The following is a 20,891-nucleotide window of genomic DNA, read 5'->3' on the forward strand; positions in this document are numbered from 1 at the left end:
TTCTGGCACATCCAGTTGTTGATTTGTTCAATGCAGTTACCCAGCCCTTGTATTGGATTATAGTCCCCTGGTGACATAGTTATGTAGATTTGCGTGTCGTCTGCATAATTATGATAACACACTTTGTTGCTTTCCATAATCTGAGCTAGTGGAAGCATGTAGATGTTGAACAGAAGAGGCCCCAGTATTGAACCTTGGGGAACACCACATGTCATTTTAGTCAGCTCTGATGTGTAATCAGCTACAGACACAAAGTATTCTCGGCCCTTCAAGTAGGATTCAAACCAGTTAAGTGCTGTGCCAGAGAGTCCCACCCAGATGTTTAGTCTTTCTAGGAGTATGGCATGGTCGACCGTGTCGAATGCAGCACTGAGATCTAGTAACACTAAGACTGAACGTCTGCCATTGTCTATGTTTAAGTGGATGTCGTTGAAAACCTGAACAAGAGCAGTTTCAGTACTGTGGTGCTGTCGAAAGCCTGACTGGAAAACATCAAAGCAGTTATTTACGGCCAAGAAGTTGGTCAGCTGTTGGTCAGCTTTTTCAATTATTTTACTTAAAAATGGGAGGTTTGATATTGGCCTATAATTTTTCATCGTTGCAGAGTCTAAACTAGCCTTCTTTAGGAGCGGTTTAATAACTGCAGTTTTTAGGCCTTGTGGGAAGACACCTGAGAGAAGGGATGTGTTTACAATTTGTAAGAGATCAGTGGTCATGCAGTTTGAAATATTTTTGAAAAGTGTGTTGGTAGAATATCCAAGCAGCAGGAGGATGACTTCAGATGTTTTATAATGTCTTCTAGGCTTCTATGGTCGATTGAATGAAATTGTGTCATGATATTTGAATGGATGTTATTCAGAGATTGGGACAACACATATCCTGTAGTTGGTGTGGAGGCACTGACTGCTTGTCTAATTTTCTGAATTTTGTCAGTAAAAAAGGAGGCAAATTGATTGCATGCCCAGGTGTATTGGAGCTCAGCAGCTACCGACACTGGAGGGTTTGTTAGCCTATCGACGGAAGCAAATAAGGCGTGTGTTTGTTCTTGTTTTTGGTTATGATGTCAGAGAAGAATGACTGCCTTGCATTTCTAAGTTCCAAATTATAATTGCCAGTCTTTTGAAATGCAAATGATGAGGCTTCCAGTCATGAGTCCTGATTCGAATGAGTTTACTGAAAAAAAACAGTTTTTATTCCCCTTGACCAGGCTATAGAAATAGGAGAAGCAGCTATAGAAAATAAATGGACGGCTTATCCCGGCCATACCCCCCGGGGGAAAGGTGGGTGTTCAATAGGATTCTCATGTTTAGTGCTGTGAATGATTCAAACATGCCTTGCACTCTGACATTGTTGCAGAGGTTAGATTATGATTTTACTTTGATGTTGTGTTCAAAAAATGACCTGCTGCAATATGTACATGTTGTAGGAAAGATTCAAAGAAATTAATGAAAAAGCTTTTAGTTCGGTGCTTGACATTTTTTTACATCTCTGCTAAGATGCCTTTTTCTCAAAAGAAGACATTCGAACCCAAAACCTCACTGCAACACAAAGGAGACATGAAGCGAGGGATTGATGCTTCAACGAACCGTTAAAAAAACTCTTCTTCAAACAGATGGACCTTCACCCCTGAGACAAGAAGGCCTAAACATAGTCAGGGCATATATCAACACACACAAACACATATACAGGCCAGAAAGCACACACACACACACACACACACACACACACACACACACACACACACACACACACACACACACACTCACGCACACACTCACATCCAGATGGTCGTAGATCTCTTGGGATGTTCAATTGCATCCAATCATTTCAACAGACCAAGGCATTTGCTTAATGGGTAAGGTGCCATAAAAACACACTCAGGATAGAGTCAAAGGCAATTATTAACCGCTGATGAACCAGAAAATATCTCATTTATTTGGCTGCTTGATACTTCTCATCCTCTACCTTACCATCCATTAGCACACTGAGATAGACAGACACACAACACTGGTGTGTGCGTGTCCGCGTTAAACGGAAGACAAACTGTTGTGTAAACAAAATTTAAATATAAAACCTTACAAAAAACTCAACCAAAACATTTTTTTTTTGTTTAAAGTTACAAAACATTGTCTTCTCCAAACCTTTATGATCTCCCTTCATGCCAGAGTATTATTTGAGATTGAGAGGATTTTGAGACGAAATAAGACAAAACTGTACCGTTGTCTTCCCCGTCACACCTCTGGATCTGAGCACCATCCTTCTCACCCTGGAGGTGAATGACAGATGGGATCAGCCTGAACATCACTCAGAACCGCTCTCTACCTCCCGTCACCCTGGCAAAAACATAATGGTTTACCACGGCCCTTCACGCTGCGTCCTCCGCCTCTCACAATCGCACAATTCAGCAGCATTGTTCTTAATGTGACTCACACACCAACATGTTCATCATTCACGTTGGCTTGAAACGCATGCACGTCTACCTCCTTCATCTTTCTCTTATTGATACATCACAGCTCTTGAGACAGATTCTTACGCTCCCTCTCCCATCTGCACACCCCTGTCTGAAACCACTCAGCTGTTCGTTAATCTTTCCGATTCTTAACTATCTCCCCCCGTCATCTGCTGTGTCACGCGCTTTCATCTCTTTCTTTCGAACATTCACAGCGGGCCAGATACAGTGCACACACACAAAAAAAGCGAAGGAAGTCATACGCACGCTGACAATCCTCTCCGAGGTGCCCCCTCTGGAGATTGTTGTCCCGTTGAGTCCCACCAGTGAGGGCAGAGTCTGAGACATCCAGTTGGTCACCATGGCCATGGTGCTGAGCACCGCCCCGATCTTTAGCATGGGAACGCTCATGTTTGCTCCCCTGTGGGGCCGCCGGTGCAAACGGCCCTACAGCCGTGCCGTCCCTGCCCTGCCCTGGACCTCGGCTCCAGTCAAACCCCTCTCTGCTCCAGGCAGCCCAGGCAGGGATCCGGCCAGTCAGCTTCAGCCTCAGCACGAGCAGCTGCAGAACGCCCCAGAGCTGGTAAAACACAGTTACCACACTCACACACCGCTGGCTCGGTCAAAGGGACAGCCAGAGACCGGTTAGAGGAGAGCAGCTCGCATCCAGCAGCATCACGCTGGAATCTTCCCTCTCAGAGTGACTACCTCTGCCTCAGCCTCACCCCCTCCCTCTCCCTCACTTCCTCACTCTACCCTTATCTCTCTCTCTCGCTCTCTTCCCCTCTCTTCCTCAAGATGCTGAGCTGCGCATTGGCTGCCTCTCTGTCTCAACCCCTCCCAATCAGCCTCGGCTCTGTTCTTGCCAGACCTGTTTTGCATGCATGTATCCATTCTTTTCTCTTTCTCTCACATTTGGCTGTTCTTTTATGACTCGCATTATGGTGTGTGTGTGTGTGTGTGTGTGTGTGTGTGTGTGTGTGTGTGTGTGTATGTGTGTACATGTACTTATTTCTGAGGCTGATTTCAGCTGATCTGCTGCTCCATGTTATGTGGCATGTGTGCTCCGAAGGCATTCCAGGCAAAGTAGACTGTCCTCATCACATTGTCTGTACTGGATGGAGGATGATGGATGGATGGATTTAAAGTTAGCCAGGGATTCGTGAGGGGAGACATGGCCGTCAAGGTATTAATGTGGGAGAGATCCAGGTGCTGCTGCCCACGGCTGCTTCTGACAGCTCATCCGTCATTCTGCTTCATGGCATATCCTAAATCAGACTGTAGCTTGCACTTTTACAATACCTTCATCCTCCATCCTCCACTTTTACAATATCTTGCCAACTCCACGATGTCCGAGGCGTAACCATATCACCATCTTCACTTACACGTCTTCTTGACACCTACTGCTGCTTATGCTCTGAGACGGATGATTGAATTGACGTATATGATAAAACGTATTGAGGCTATTAAAAGCTACGATGTTGTTTTTTAAGTGGTACATTCTTTACCGTTGTCGTGTTGCTATAATCGCTTTGCTGTGTCATTTCACCTCAGGGGCTATGCCTCAGGCAATGCTTTGAGTTCATTTCAGGATGGATTTAAGAAGTGTTCTGAAGTTTAGATTAGAGTTTTAAAGTCATATTTGTCTGATTTGGCCACTCGCCTCTACCGCAATGGCCCAGATGAAATGAGGGGAACGGGAACTAGAGGGGGTCTCGAATTTGTCTTTAAAACTTGAAGCGTCTCCTCGCAACGATTTCCAGCAACATACAGGACAGCTGGCAGTGTCATTTTACGCCCTAAACAACCGTGAATAACGATGACAGTTTCCTGCTCAGAACGGCCAGGTCATCTCCTTTCCTTTCCTTGCCTGCTGCCCTGGTCTGCTGACTTATTCAGTTTGTCAGCCACGGATGGGCTCCTTTCCCCACACAGTCACGTTGGGTGGGTGATACGGGCTCTTCTGTGCGGGCTGCACTGTGAAGTGATATGGGAAGAGAGCTTTCTGAGCCCCATTCAAAAAAGTGTCAGCCCTCCTCAGCTCACCTGCTGCTCCCTCATCAGTCTCGCCTGTGTCTGCTCCTCTATTTCTGCAGCAAGACTGACCCCTTGTGGTTACCGGTGGAATCGCACCCAATATGCTGCCTTACACAGAGCCAGAGAGCGAGCCAGTGACAGTCATTGTTGTGCCATATAAATAACTGGTGACAGGTAGTTGTCATTTTATGGGAATGTGTCACGGTGGTGTGAGGGGGCATGTGGCAGCGCTGTTTCGAATCGCACTGTTCCATGTCTAACAGAGAGAAAAATGTTAAAGTAGTATACACACACACACACACACACACACTGCTGCTTCTTAGAAGGGTAATGCCACGGTCCAGGGGTATGTTGGAAATAGCCTGGAGCCAAGTGAATATGTCAAATATATCATCTGATTACCTTTCACAGGGGATTCGTTATCGAACGAAGGAGTTGTCTACAGCTAAACGAGTATGTAATCGATCATTATAAAGATCATAAACAATAAAGTATCTTCAGTTTTTAACTGAAATTGTATTAAATATTCATTTTAATATTCAAGATTTTTTTTTGTCCCTTGCAAGTTTCATGCCGGTGAGGAAACCTTTGTTTTGTCATGTACAATGTACATTTGCTTTGCTGCACCACCGTGTGAAGAGAATGCAGTAATCGTCACATTCACAGGGTGGCAGCAAAGGTTCAAACATAAATATCCACGTCCTTTGCCCTTTTATCTTCAGTGAACTAAGCTCCATTTCTTCGCCTCCTCAAAGAAAACCTGGTCCTCGAGTAGGAGGGCTGACTGAAAATGAAAAACCACTCCGAGAGATCACTTACCCCATGTACTGCTGTGGTCACCGTGCAAGACGTAAGCGTGATAATCCATGGCTACAGCACATTGATATCTTAATTTGTCTTCCAGTGGTCCCAATTTGTACAGTTTGACTGTTGAATATGTTCTTCATGATGCCGTGTGCAATACACACTAAACACACAAATGACTCCAAACTAGTGAGGATCATATTTGACACAATGCTTTCCCTATAGCCCCTAACCGACAACTACATTCCTTACCCCAACCCTTATTAAGGACTATTTGACAACACAGGACAAGCCAGAATGTCCTAATTTCAAAGAAAATGTCATCACTTAAACTTGAATCGGTCCTCCTCACAGAGTTGGCAGCAGTTATTATTGCCGATGGAAGAGGCCATGTGTGTAACTCGTTTTATGTTTAGGCTTTCCCGTGATCTTAAAACGATAAAACAAGCTTCCATGATCACACATTAACTACTTTCTGGTCTCAAAATGACCCAAACTGTCTTGTGATCATTTAATAAATGGGTACAAAACGATGCATATTCCAAAGCCCTCTTTTTCTCTTTTCTTTAGCTTTCATTGTGACTTGGTAACATCGATGTGGATTCTGTTCTCTTTCTAGTTTGATGGCAATGCTTTTTGTTGCATATAGAGAACTGAACATGTCTTTATTCATCGGTGACAATAAGAAAAATGTGCACGCGGCACCTGCTGAGTGTATAATAACTGAAGCCGTAGAGGCTGCCGTCAGACACCCCCACATCATATCTTCTCTCAGAGGTTCTCACCGTGGAGCTCTTTTCATCCGGGATCATTGTTAATAACTTATGTATTTGCTTTACTTGTGTAGAGCGGAGTGCACCTGAACTCTTTCAAACTTAAAATTCCTCTCATAAAGTGCAGGTCAGATGCCATCTTTTGTAAAGGGATGGACCCAGTAAAGGATGGGAATAATGAGTGTCATGAGGACAATCTGCCATACCTCAAAGAATTCCAGGCTCTGCCAATCAGCTGTCTAATCACAGAGTCTGTTGGCAGAACAAGCTTTCATTAAACATTAGCAAGAGAGGAAGTCAACCATTTAACCTGTATCAATTTAATCCCTTTTCATTCATTTTCACAGACGTTCCTCATCATTTTCACTCTAATAATTGTCCAGCCTCATTTTCGCTGCTACTCTGCTGTGTCATGATCTCCAATTCTCTGTCGCTCTCTTTTGTTCTCCTTCTCTGTGAATTTTATTTGGTCTTTATCTCCTCTCCCTCTCTCACTCTCTCCCTCTCTCTGTTGTCTCTCTTGGCCCCTCTGGCAATGAGGAAAAAGTGGCATCATATCATGTGTTTCTCCTTTATCCTGCATGCGTCTTAGCTTCTATATTTCTGTCCTGAGCTCATACACTTCACTCAGTGGTGATCGTATAGCTGTCTTGTTGCATGCTTGACATTAGATTTGCACTGCACACTGTAGATTGGGAGTGTTGTGGTGCATTGGTATTGAAGCTAACTGTGATAGTTGTCCCTCCCTATACCCGTATTTTGTAATTCATTTGTCAAAAAAGAGAAAGGATGCACAATAAATAAAGTTAAAGATGAATTTGACTAATAGCATTATTATAATTTTTTTTTTTTAATTATCTATACATATTGTGATAATATATTTATCGTGAATTATTTTGTCCAGGGTAATTGTGTAGTGAAAATCATCAATCATCTTCTGCATGCACTAAAGTGTGTCGCGGCTTTCTCGTGCCTCCACATAGACGTGCCAACATGGCCTTGTGCTTTATCATAAACATCTATAAAAAAAAATCTCTGCTCCTAGTGTGTGTGCTCTATAAAGGGCATTTTTAATCAGTTCAAACGGTGAAAATGGCCACCAACTGCTGAAATGGCAGCATTTGTGCGCACCCATGGATGGCAGTAGAGCGCTACGAACGGCCCGGGGTCATGGGGACCAGCGCTGGGTGAGATAACAATACTGGCGGCATTCTCACTGAGCACAAACACGGAGGAAACTACAGATTCACAGCTGAAATAAGGGACAAAATTACACCTCAGCTAATTAGACCTCATAATGATGCAGAGCTGTAATGACTGAGGCAGCGAGGCCCCCCCGCCTGAGCTCTGAGAATACTGGCTATTTTTCTGAGTCATAATTCATTAATTAGATGATGGACATGGAGGCCCGCTGCCTTCTAAATACATCAAGATCAAAATCATCTTAAACAAAGCGTGACCTCATTACCATGGTAACTATTTAAATGGCGCACCTATTTAATAGGCTGCACCCCAGGGTTCAGGCAGAAAGACACAGTGGTATGCTTTCAACATGGAGTGTTTCATCTATTAACGGCTCCTGTGGGCCTTTGATTAAGGAAACTCATCTGGGCTTTTACATCTTTACAGTAGCGACTGAGACCGCGGGAGGATTATAGGGCATGCATGCATCGACCCCGGCATGCACAGTGCAGGGAACACATCCTATCGAGTTTATTGTGTTCAATAATTCAAGCAGAGAGCGTTCACCACAAATGAAGCACCTCTGTCCCACTCGGACCGCAGACGCGATTGGCAGTGTATGATTCATGACTGATAAATGTGGCCTTACATGGGAGTCGATAACCTGGCATGTTCATCTTGCATCAGCACGGTTTGACAAGATGAGGCACTTTAATCCCCTGAAGACAATAAACGTGTCCATTTCAGTGTGTGTGTGTGTGTGTGTTTACATATGCGTGCATAGATTTGTTTGTGTGTGTCGATGCCTCTCCGTATTTGTGTCCACTTGCATGAGCCACGCTTTCTGTCCACTGAGCTGTGAAATGTCTACAATACCCTCTAATGGTGGTTGCCACAGTGCTGTGTGAGCGGCCGGTTTGAGCTGTGACATGAACGTAACACACAGTATCTCCGGTCACTACTGCGTGAAACAAAACAGGGAACAAAACAGAGGCTCAGCCCAAAGTGCTTAACTACAGTAATGTCTGTTAACACGTGAGAATCGGTCCTTCCAGTGGGAACACGTGAGAGAAAAAAATCAATATTAAGTGTGTGTCTGCCTGGCTGTATTGACTGTAACACACCTACAATACCCTGTGGTGAGTCCCTCCATTGTCTTTACAGTATAGACCGTAGTGCCCATCTAATCAACCCACACTGAAGACACGGAGTTATAATTTATCACAAAGCAAGACTGCAGATCTGAGACTAAAGGCTTCTTAACCTGCGCTGTTCTCAAATTGCAGCAGTAAAGTGAAATTGCTTTCACAACAGTATAGACAATATATGTTTTGATCGAGTACAGATATTCTTTACCTTTTTTTTAAAACAAGATTTTGGCCTTTTGCTATTGAAGCAAATATTCAAACCCAGAACATTTCTTTCGAATTGCACCATGACACGAGTTAATCCTTAACAATAATTGTGTGCGTCTCACCCCAAATCTAGCAGCCACTCAACCTGCCTTTTCAATGACCCACCAAAGGGGCAACATATAGAGTACTTTACTAAATATTTGTATCGTCTTGTTTCCTTGGGCCAAGCAAACACAGCATCGGAGAAATCTTCCGTTCAGTATTCTTCTCAGGAGCTTCATGGACATACAGTATTGCTCAAACATGCTTTCAAATTTTATTCATAGAGGGATTGATTGCTCCTGATTGCTCCCTTGATTACAATCTCAATAGTCCACGGGGGCTTTTGCATTATTATTTGTAGGGTATTTGGTATGAATGAACAGTAAATGGTTGGATATCGGAGGGCTCAATCAGGGACAAGCAGGGCGCCACATTTATCTTAGCAAAAGACCTGATCAAAGCAATATACAGGAACTGCATGCGGCAATCATCTGCCATGCATTCTGCAGCACAGCGTGGCCCCAGCCACTGTTCTGCACCTACTCATGCCAACAGTACCAGCTGAAAAAGACTCAGTGCAGCACTTCCTCTGTTAAATGTGCCCAGTTGAATTGCCCACACACACGTCAGACACTCGCACATGAGCACATGCATACAGATCTGCACGAGCACATATTCACACACACAATTATTATGATCGTTTCCTGGCTACACGACCTGAGTACCAATGTTCCACAAAAACCCAGCCTCTCCGGATCCAGCAGCAGATAGCCACTTCCACATCCTGACTTTTTCTCCCACCCGGTTAATCAAACATTCTCTCCGTTGCGTACATGATATTCCTGTGAATGGAGTAATTACTGACAGAAAATTGGGAGTCAAGGTAGCTGAGGCTCAAAGAAAGCCTACTAATTCAGGATGCCCCCCCCCCCATGGCTATTTCGCTATGATCAACTAACCACAAGAGGAAAATAAGCCAAAGAACAGCGCAAGAGATAGACAAGAGGGTAATAGAAGAGACTGCAATGTTTAGGAGAGGCGGAGAGATAGAGGGAGAGCAGCAGTGAGGGGAAACCGATAAAGAGAGAAAAGGATGGGTGATGCATTTGAAACTCCCCGAGGTGATGAATTTACATCTTGTCTGTTTTTCTGCCACGTCTGCAACAGCGAAACTAACAGGACCAGAGAGGAGTGGCGATATCCTGCCAATTACAGTCCGGTTGACTGAGAGTTTGCAGCCGCCGATTGTGAAAGGGAAATCTTAATGCTCTGGTCTCGACATGGTCAGGAGCAGACAATGACCAGAACCCATCAGCTATAACTGTATGTTAGTCATGAAGGGTCGGAACCAGCCTGCAGTCTTGTGTCCAGCGTCTTTGTCGGAGCTCACACTGAAGCCTCCATTTGTATCCTCTGTCTTCAGGTCATTAATGCTCAGAGAAGCTGGAACATTTAATTAGGGACACGTTATTAGTACAACACAGGCACAGTGTGCAGTGGAGAGAAATCCCCAAACAGCCCCGAACTGAATATCACATTTTCAGCCACATGGAGTTATGGGCAAAAATTGGTTCGGAGAAATTTGTAGATTAGCTTGTGTGCTTTCTTTGGAGTTCTTGCCTTGCTGGTGGACGTAGTAGACATCATTATGAGTATAAATACACAGTCTTGTGTTGGCCTGTGTTCCTTGTGCCTTCCCCCAACACCCCGACGACGATTCCAGCCATGTAATCCACGGAGTCTCGTTGTCAGAACGAGGAGCCGCTGATCCGTTCAGTGATCAAACAAACAAACAGACAGGAAAACTTGAGAAAATGAGTATACGGAGCAGGAAGAGAGGGCCTTATTTTGAATATTATTAAAAGGTAATATGCTGTGGAGTTAGCCGAGTGTGAGATGAGAAGTATTGTGAGTGGGGAGATGTTGGTGGGAGGAACGAGGAGAGGTAGGCCCTAATGGTAAAGAGTGGCCATAGAGTCTGGGGCTTCACCACGGGGGGGTTGCATTGGATCATCAGGCTGGATCTCTCAGCAACAGATGCAGCGTTCTGGAAGGTACTGAGAAATAAACTGAATGGCGAACATAGTGACACGTCCTGCAGTCTATACGCAGTGTGTCTGTGTCATTTGTTTGCAGGATTCCAGTTGATACAGGATGTCTTCACTCTGAGCACGATGCACATCTATATGGTGCTTAATGATGGTTTGTGTGAGTGCAGCAGCCTGGGAGATAGAATATCAGAAAGGCCATCCCTTTGCATTAATATTCCAAGCAGCACAAGGAGGAAATGGGAGATGATTTTCCCCTTAAGGAGGCGCTTCCTTAGCTAATCGTTAAACATAAATATTTTCATTTGGTGTCTTTAAAACATGGCAGTCTGCGACTCCACTGCTAATTCCTCCTGGCACACATGATTATTCATTTAAAATAAAATCCAACCTGTAAGCACGGGAGATTAGAATGACAGAAATACCCTTTAATAATGAGCTTGAGAAGGGAACACATTTCTGCCACCCGCAGATTAAATCACGAATTTAAATTGTAATGACACCTAAGCAATGGCCCCTTCTGCACAACCACTGTGTGCTGGTGTTCATTTGAAAAGGCTCATATATGAGGAGGACTCTACACTCTTGCAGGACATAATTATCTGACATTTCCTTGTTGCGCTGCTCCATTTAGTGGCACTCCCCTGAAGCAACAGGTTATACCCACACTTATGTCAGTGTAAATAAATCCCACTGTTCATAATGAATCGTGTTGTTCAGGGCTGTTTTGGATAAGATCAATACAGACCATGCCAAGTAGGAAAAACAAATGAGAAGCACTCCTGAAGATGCGAGCACCAGCTCCCTGCATGCTGTTAACTGAGAGGAGTGAGAGACGAGAGCTGGGCCTGAGAGGACCAGTAGCCTGATGCACTGAGGCTCTAAGAGAGAGACCCATCCTGAATTCATCACATCACCATTAGTGTGACTCAAGCACTCAGCTCTGCTGCTCAGAAATATAACGAGGACGACTGCATTACATTCCATAGCATAGTCTGACATGATAGGACCATCACTGTTGCCCCAGCAAAGACTCCAACCTGCTTGTTTTTCTCATCTTGTGATGCAGCAAGATGCAGACATACTGTATATATATTGGTACACATCTGCATGCACACAAACTCAATAGTAGACAAACAAGAGCAGACTCTAATCTTCATAAGAGCAGTTTTTTTCTTTTTTTTATCAGAGCATGACGTTACACCCCCCCCCCCCCCCCCCCCCCCACTCCCCACTCTACATGATGTGCGTCTCTCATCTTGTCTGTCAACACTTCATCCTTTGTTCCTGCTGCTTCCTGTGTCTCTCTTGTCCGAGCGACAGGATGCACATGCCGTTGTTTTGTCACGGTCACGGCCATATATTGATCAAGTGATGTGGTGCTCATTAAAGACAATGTGCAGTGCCAGTGAGGGGAATAAAGTCATGGTGACAGAGCGATAGGCCTCTCATTCTTCTTCTTCTTCTTCTTTTGGTTAGGATTGGAGAGATAATAACCCTTCGGCAGACACAGTCGGAGGGCACTCTCTGTCTATTGCTCCCTCTATCCCTGCCCGCAATCTCCAATTTTCATTTCCAGCAACTCCACTTTCTCTCTCTCTCTCTCTCTCTCTCTCTCTCTCTCTCTCTCTCGCTCTGTCTCTCTCTGTCTCTCTCTCTCTGTCTCACTCACTTTACAACCATGCTGCCCTGCTCAGCTTCTCCACTGGGCACTAATTCAAACCCCGTCCACATCCTCTCACTTTGTACTCTGACACTGCCCCCCAACCCTGATATCACCACAGCATCTTCAGTTCACAGCGTCTGTCTGCAGTGTGTGTGTGTGTGTGTGTGTGTGTGTGTGTGTGTGTGCTTGTGTGTTACTAAAAACATGTTATACAAGTGCAGAATATGCTGGTGTATATTTAAAATGCACATCATGCTTTTTTTAATACAGAAGGCTTTTCTTAGCTGTACTCCACAGTAACATCATTTACATGCACATATGCAAACCCATTGCCAAGTATAAGTATTACTAAGAGTACAGACAAAATACATTTTGTTCTTTGTACAGGCTGTCTTTGTGTGTCTGATGCTGTGGATTATTGAAATAAGAAGGTGAAAATATTGCAGGCGAGTTCAACGCCATTGTTTCAAAACGCATGTTTTGTTTGTATACTCCAAACAAAATCAAAGGGCATAATTTGCAATGGATATATGGCACTGCTGGACACACGGGGCTTATTCACAAGAAACTTTCCTTTCCACTGATGTGCTTATCTAAAGCCGAGCCTTCTGATCTATTACAAATGAATGCAAAAGTCAGCGTGTTACATCATTTTCCTCCAATTTTGTGTAATCCATCAAAGCTGGATCAAATATCTCTCGGTAATTGTCACCAGGGCCACACATATCTATATGTCTCTCCATTTCACTTTTTTCTCGAATATGATGATGTGTACTGAGCTCTCTAATTGTGACACCTACTTCCAGATGTGGCGTACACATCCCGTATTACACACTGCGTCTGTGTGTTTTGAAGACTCTGAGAAATCCCAGGGGTTTAGAACCAGGCAGCATAATGTAATGTAAGCTGGTGTTCCTTCCGACTTGTTATCTCCTCTCTCCTACATGTCGTGTCTCTATCAAAGGACCTCTACCTTGCTCACCGTGGGGCTGCAGAGAGCATCTCTGCCAGCCTGCTTGATATGCAGCAGTGTTTGGTGGCTGCTGGGCTCCCACGCCTCCCTGACTGGAGCCTTTAAGCCTTGGCGCAGTGAGAGAGAGCCTCCCTTATCAATGGCCCTACTGAGTGGCTGTGACAGTGCCACGCGGAAAACACATCGATTAAATGGTTCCTCTTGCCACCCAATTTTGATTTTGCTGCGGCACACAGCTCTCATCCTTCATTCCCCAAAAATGAAAGCCCTGCAATTGAGTTAGTGTTGAACATGGGAGGCAACGCTGTCACAATCGCACCTGGCGAACGTGGAAAGAATTCTCTGGAACATGATCATGGGAAGTAGGAGTAGAGAAGAGAAGAAAGAGGCGTACAGTCTGAAGAGTCCAACCAGTATTTACTCTCTCGCTTTTTTTTATCACCTCTCATTCAATCCCAATTCCTGCTACAGCGCTCCACAACATGAATGCAAGCAATCTGTAATTAACTCGGGCTTTCGAGGAGAAAACTACGCTGACTCAAAAGGAAACGAGAGTTCCCGGGAGTCTGTTGTCCAGCCCATGTGATCGAGCAGGTGGAGGCTGAATCTATGTCTGGTGTTTGAGGATGCATAACGCTCTTTCCGATAGGAGGATGTGTGTCTTCTGATAAAAGCGAAGAGATGTGAAGAGCACCGTTCAAGTAGCAGCTTGCCCAATCTGCTCAGTCTTATGAAAGCTTTTGTATCAGAGCGGGGAAAAGAGGAGCTCTAGGCGCAACAGCCATATTTATATTCCAATCTTCTCCAGAAACCCACATTGCCAGGCTCATAAAAGATTCATCGAGCAGGGGAAAGCAAGGTCGTACAGAGAAACTGGTCAGAAGGTGCCCACTGCAATGCAAAAAAAGAGCAGATGGACGCAAAAAAAAAGAATCATTGGGCGAGTCCCACGATGGCAGTTACTAGGGTAACGTGTCTTGCTGCCCTTAGTGCTGGTGGCATTGACCAGATGATCGAGCCTGATGATCAATGGCTGTGCTCTAATTGGCATCCGTCACTCGTACCATAACCTATACGACGGGCTTAGCAGCCTCAGTCGTGTTTTGTTGGCTTCGATTCAATGCGTTGTTTGTCTCTTTGTCTGCTGCGGATCCCACCGCTGACATGTTTGTGAACTAGAGAGCAAAGGGGGGAGAGAGAGAACCGGAGACGGAGACAATATGTGTGTGTGTGTGTGTGTGTGTGTGAAAGAGAGATTGCTTGTGTGCGTGCATGCATCTGCGCCTGTTCTGGGTGTTGTCAGAGAAATGTCACTCTTGCTTAGAGTCACTGACATAAACCTCTGGGAGTCCTGCACCCTCCAGCACACACACACACACACACACACACACAGAGCAAGAAAGAGTGAAAGTGGGGGCGGGAATGTGATATAGGGATGATATTCACCCCACCAGTCAAGCTGATCCTTCCACTGACACTAAAAAAACATCCTGTATGTTTTATGAGCACACAACATAGTTTGAGGAATTATTTGTGCATTGTGAAATCGCCTGGAAGAGAGAATAGGAGTCAAAAGGAGCTCAGAGGACACATGTAAATCTACTTTTCTTTCCTCCTGCATGAATAAAAAGTAATCAGTCCCTAAGTGTACAGCTGGCTGCTGGTTAGCTGCCAGGTTAACCATGTCTGTATAAATGAGAGAGCTGGAACAACTGTATTCAGCACTCGGTCCCAAAAGACCTTCGAGACTCTTCTAATGACGATTATGAGCTGCCCCGGAGTCAGCCAGCTCAGTCCATGGGATCGTTAATGGTCATTTTAGTACAGCAAGCCGCTGGGTTTTCCAACAAGACAGAAAACAGCAACAGAGGTCATTTAGAGCCCACACAACCCTGGAGCATAAGTAATGGTCAGTCTGTGGCTCTGAATGAGCAAGTGGTCATTGAAAACATGGACTGAATATCAAGGGTACCAGACTTTCCGCTCTGACTTTGGCAATCTCAGTTTGAAACGAGAAGAAAACGAGACTTCTGTCTCAATTGGTCTTCCCTGGCTAAATAAAGGTTAAATAAAATAAATAAAATAAGGAAATGGACATTCCAGCTGGAAAGGTATAAGGCCATGCTGACACACCCTCTTTATCACAGGGGCCCGATCATGACGGGGACGCAGGGTTATTCTGAGAGTCAGGCCACTGACCTCGCATGCTTCTTTACCCGGCCTTCCATCTGTTAGCCAATTACCACGCAGACCGCTGCCTGCCTTCGTGCCTCATCAACGCACTGCAGTAGTAAAATCAGTCACCTGTTTCACCCAGGGCCGCATCACAAAAAAAAAGCTCTCTGCCACCATCATCACACACACTAATATCGCCCGTGTGAGTCATGAACGGACCACATTTAGAGAACTGACCCAGAAACAGGTACAGCATCATCAAAACCGAAACCGAACACAGGCACACAAACCTCCCCGTCCGTTAAAATGCACACATGCTTACACCACCCCTTTCTCTTATCGACCACACGGACATACGCTGTACTTAAGAGGAGCATTTTACAGTGTTGATTTTGCTCTCGCTCTTAACCACAAACACCACGCGTTTCACACTCATCCACGCATTTCAACGAGTCAACATCAACACAAGGTATCCTCAAAAACAAATTGTTAACCCCTCTCAGACCAAATGTGTGTTCTCAGATGTGACCGGTGAGTCCCCACAATGCTGCTAATTACTTGTACACACACACACACACACACACACACGCAGGCCTTTGATGATGAAGCACCGGGCAACATGAAAGCACATTAAGATGAGGAGGGAACAGCGGACGGGCTCAATAGCTCTCTGTGCTCCGGCCCCTTTCTTAAGCTGCATAGATCTCTTTCATACAACCGATCTCTTTGCAGTGGTAAGATTCTGACTCATGCAACGTGATCATTATCGAGTACTGATTCGAGCACTACCCTAATCAGTCATGACACAAGCTAGTCACTCTCTTCAAGCAGCACTGAATCAAACATAATGCAGCCTCATTTTCTGAGGCTGATTGTGAAGCAGCACCTTTGTATGTTGATGGGGGGGGGGGGGGGGGGGGTACTGGCTAATCTAACCCGGCCTGTTCACTTACTCACCCACATCGTGCTCGACATGATCGTTAGTGACTGACAGGCAACACGAAAAATTCGGTTATACGGGAATTGTTATTGAACAGTGCAAGAAACGCATGACAAATACAATAAGCTTACATATTTTTCACATATACTACAAAAACATAAAGAGTCATGTTGTACTGTACCATCACGACATGAGAAAATGAATGCTGCGTGAACTGCATGCAGAATATGCAATGTCCTGGTATTAGATTTAAGGTTGCATTTGTGTGTCGCAGCGTGACCTTCCAAGAGCAAGTGTGGTCATGCAATGTTAGTCATTCAGACAAGCACCGGACCTGTCATAGCATAGCAAGGTGCTTTTAACAGTCGAGTGTGTGTGTGTGTGTGTGTCTTTGCCGCTCACTGGCAGATTTATATCCCGGCTCTAGCAGCTTTTCATTTGTTTAATTCTCCCGGTGGAGGTTGCTGCTTGCCAGAGCACACTCTGTCCAGCCTGCTTCCTAGTTTCCTTTCCTGCTTGGAAACGTAGACTCGCATCTCTGTTCCTCTTTGACTGTCATCCAGCTGCATCCAGTCGCATTCCTCCATATTTACAAAAGCTTTTTAACAGGTAGGCTCGCCGATGATAATTACGGGAGAGGGGACAGTATTTGTTACACGGTTTCACAAGCTTCAATGCTTTGGTGAGACTGCTGTGTGAAATGCTTTTGGCTCGATTAAGTCACGTCAGGAGGAGCGCTTCTATTGTGATCATGCTGCTTTGCTCTCATTGGACTGGCACCAGGAAATGAGATTTCTGGCCAAAGGGTCACCGGCAGGTCGGTGGTGGGTTTAGGTTTAAAGCTGTCTCGATTGGACGTTGTCCATCCCAGCTGTTTGTCCTGCATGACTCTGATTGAGCCGAGGCCTGTCCTTGTTGTCGTTGCATCCAGAGAAACTGTAGATAGCGTCAGCATTAGGTCAGCTGACTACCTTACATCACTTGTCCGCTTGTACGTATGTCAGCTTTGTTAATAATACTGACGCATAGCTAAGAAAGCCTTCTCGATACAGCGTTATCATAGCTACGGTGTTATTTGAGTGAGTCAAGCCATCTCAATTTAGTGACACTTGTATTACAACACTGAAGTACTGTACTGTATAATTTGCTTAATGTAAATAAACGTAAGGTTTGTGCCAAATTATGTTTTTAAATAACGGTGTGATTTACAAGTGCTCGTTGCCTTTTTAGCTGTAAATCAACCCCGGAATCAGGAAACACAACTCAACAAGCTCCTAAATGGCAGTCTGTTCAAACTGATTGTTTATCGTGATCCCTGGTGACAGAAAGGATGAAGTAAATTACTGAAAATTCCAGCCAATTGCTTTCACAGCTTTCTGACTCCCTCTTTCAGAATGACAAGCAATTAGGTTTTCTCCCACACTGCACTTGGTGTTAAAGCAGAAAAACACCAAAGCAAGTCATTACTTCCATCACTCTCAACCGTGCTCGTGGTGGGAGTCTTCCAGGCCACACATCTTAAACCAATAACTGGATTCCTCTGGCGCTCCCTTGCTCCAGTGGGACATTTCTTTTTGTTTTATGCCTCCGAAACCTGAATGTGAATCTTTCAAGTACAAACAATCTTTATAACCGACAACTTAAGCAAAAGTTGAGCAGAAAACAGAACAAAGACATCTTTTGTCCCCCTGAAGACGATTACCTGAACTCTCAGTCAAGCTCCAGCAAGCTTTTTTTAATCCCTTTGATGGTCGAACAGGAATATTTGTGGAACACACACACATCTTTGTGATGTGTAAACATTCTTCTAAATACATACCCATTTGAGAATGTGACTGATTTATATCGAAGTCGAGAAGTTATATTTATCCACGAGGTTTGAGGGCAACTGTCACCAACCAAATCGAAGCTTCAAAGGATCGTTCACACTGAATGTGGCCTTTGTTTGGTTGTGTTTAACACATAAACACAACATCAGATCATCTCATTGTTCACATCAATTTCATTTATGACATTAAATTCTACTCTACAATAAGTGGAGCATCTCAGAATGTCTGCTGTTGCACTACATTTACACTCTGAGCAATTATATTGATATTAACCAGACTAATGTAAAGATGAGTTTAACACAAAATTAGACCAAGATACGATTTCCAACTCTTGACAAGAAATTGCATGTTATTTTTTTTTTCCATGCAATATTTTCTTACATTTTCATTTACATTTGCCTGTAATTTGAAATGATCCATTATATTTTAGACATCTTGAGTACATTTTGGAAAAATCACCTAAAATGAATACCGCATTCGTAGGCAGGTGCGGTATACTTTATAGTATATGGGTGCAACGTAAATGACATTTCTTCCAAACGCACGCACGGCTTACAGTCACGCATGGCTTGATGTGCACACCATATAGCAGGACATCTGTGCCAAGGTGAAGCAGGTGCCCATGTATCAGTAACAGTAAGGACCCGTGGGCTTCGTGGGTACTTAACACATCCAGTGAACGAACAAGTGCATCTGTTTCATTAAAGCCCTGTAAATATATAATACGCGCCCGAAGATGAGACTATGTGGATGGATATCTCTACTCTAGTAGGGAGTGTTACCCTCATTGCAGTAGATACGCGAGAACTCGTGAATTCTTTATGTTTGCAGTGCAATCTTAGGGAGACTGGTAGCGTGATATTTTCTTTCAGACTTTTAAATATTTAATGTGAACACTTACAACTAATTGTCCCCCAAGGCCAATTACAGTTTGAACCCACTGAAAGAAGGGGTTGAGATATGATGGTAAATCATCAGCTACATGTTCCGTGTCACATTCGCGACTGTTTTTACGGTGACATGTATTCCTCGTTATTTATTGAAGAACACCCATAGTGCTGCGTGGATGTGGATTACTTGAAGTGTAAGGATTAGTTATTAGATTCGATTTTCAACTAGTTTTCAGTCGATGTTAAATTAGTTATTACGCATCGGGAAATTGAACAACTCATTTAATTAAAAGGAGGTTAAAAAGGCACTTCAACGCGTCGTGTGAGTTTGTGGTAGACGTGCAGCTTTAGTGTGATTGTTAAATAAGAGCCCACGGGAACTCCTGCACCTTGTTTCATTGCACTCAGGATGAAATCCATTTGTTTCCATCTAATACCATCTGTGCTGTACAATTATCCTTTGAACCTGGCACACAGGTGTGCAGTCTTGTTCATCAGCTTACATCCTATAGACTGAGAGCACGCTGTAGCTTCTACCTCTGTTAAAGGTCAACTGCAGTGTAGTCCTTCCCTGTAGAGAGGACACATGAAACACTAATGTTTGCTGCAACAGGCTGCATTGTTTCTATATGTTCAGCATATTCATCACCTTGTTCCTGAGCAATGGGCCACATATTATTTAGGGATAAACAGAGGTAACCAAATATGTGAAAAGTCTACGAAACCCAAAACATAAATTCGCTTGAACTGCGATGAAACAACTGGTGAGGACCATACGTCCCTCTCACTCTTAGTTGCTCTTATATCACTTAGGATTATGGGTGTAACGATACGCGTATTCGTATTGAACCGTTCGGTACGAGGCTCACGGTTCGGTACGCATGACGAACCGAATACGTTTGAATAAAAACAATTTAAAAAATTGAAAAATCTCTTTTGCAAGATGTAAGTAACAATACAAGATGTAAGCAAGATGTAAGTAACAATACTACATAACATTAAGGAGCAGTTTTTGTTTTTTATGCTTATGTGTTGCTAAGAAGACACCCCAGAAGATGGGTCACTCAGGTATAGTTCCATCATCGTTCAAATTCAAAGAATAACTTTATGATGTTAGTTTTAATGAATAAATATATTTTAAATCAAGTACATTTCTCTGGCATTTATAGTTTTCTACTGTACCGAAACGTACCGAACCGTGGCTCCACTGTATCGTACCGAACCCAACCGTGACTTTTGTGAACCGTTACACCCCTACTTAGGATATATCGTTTTGTATATAAATACATTGCTGTTCCATTTGTTTAGAACCTTTTTTTGAAATTGTATTTTCAGTGTTTCTTTTGCGAGGCCTTGCGATCTGTCTGCTGGCCTTTGCCAAATGGTGATACTCACCGCCAACGTAGAGGAGGAGGCGCTGTCTGTGGTGCTAAATTGACTCAGACTGCTTTTGTTTAACTGAAGGCGCGACACGGCGCTGTCCGCGGCACTGAATATATTGCTGCATGGAACTAAAGGTGCGAACCGGCACCCTCCGGCATATACACACCATTGGTTATTTTATGCACTCCCAAATAACAGCCACAGTACTTTATTAGCTGACCTCACACTCTCTAAGCTGCTTTGTGCTCAATGCAGCATGTATGCTGACCAGCCGAACCCCTGCAAGTTCAAATGTTACTGCCGAGACCCAAAGCTTTTCTGGGTCGAATAATTTACCGTCCTTCA

General features: G+C 44.1%; 1 protein-coding gene across 2 annotated transcripts in view; it reads right to left on the reverse strand.

Moving 5' to 3' along the window:
* olfm2a (olfactomedin 2a) overlaps positions 1-20,891 on the reverse strand; it is a 40,551-nt gene that overhangs the window by 18,456 nt on the left and 1,204 nt on the right. Inside the window, exon 1 of one of the 2 annotated variants that reach the window (XM_079281059.1) lies at positions 2,717-2,906. The exons of the other annotated variant lie outside the window; for it this stretch is intronic. Coding sequence (XP_079137185.1) covers positions 2,717-2,860 — 144 coding nt within the window. The 5' untranslated portion in view covers positions 2,861-2,906. Of the gene's footprint in view, positions 1-2,716; positions 2,907-20,891 lie in introns of those variants that run through there. 2 annotated transcript variants of the gene reach the window in all.

Source organism: Melanostigma gelatinosum, assembly GCF_949748355.1.
Source record: "Melanostigma gelatinosum genome assembly, chromosome: 13".
In the NCBI taxonomy this organism is placed as follows: domain Eukaryota; kingdom Metazoa; phylum Chordata; class Actinopteri; order Perciformes; family Zoarcidae; genus Melanostigma; species Melanostigma gelatinosum.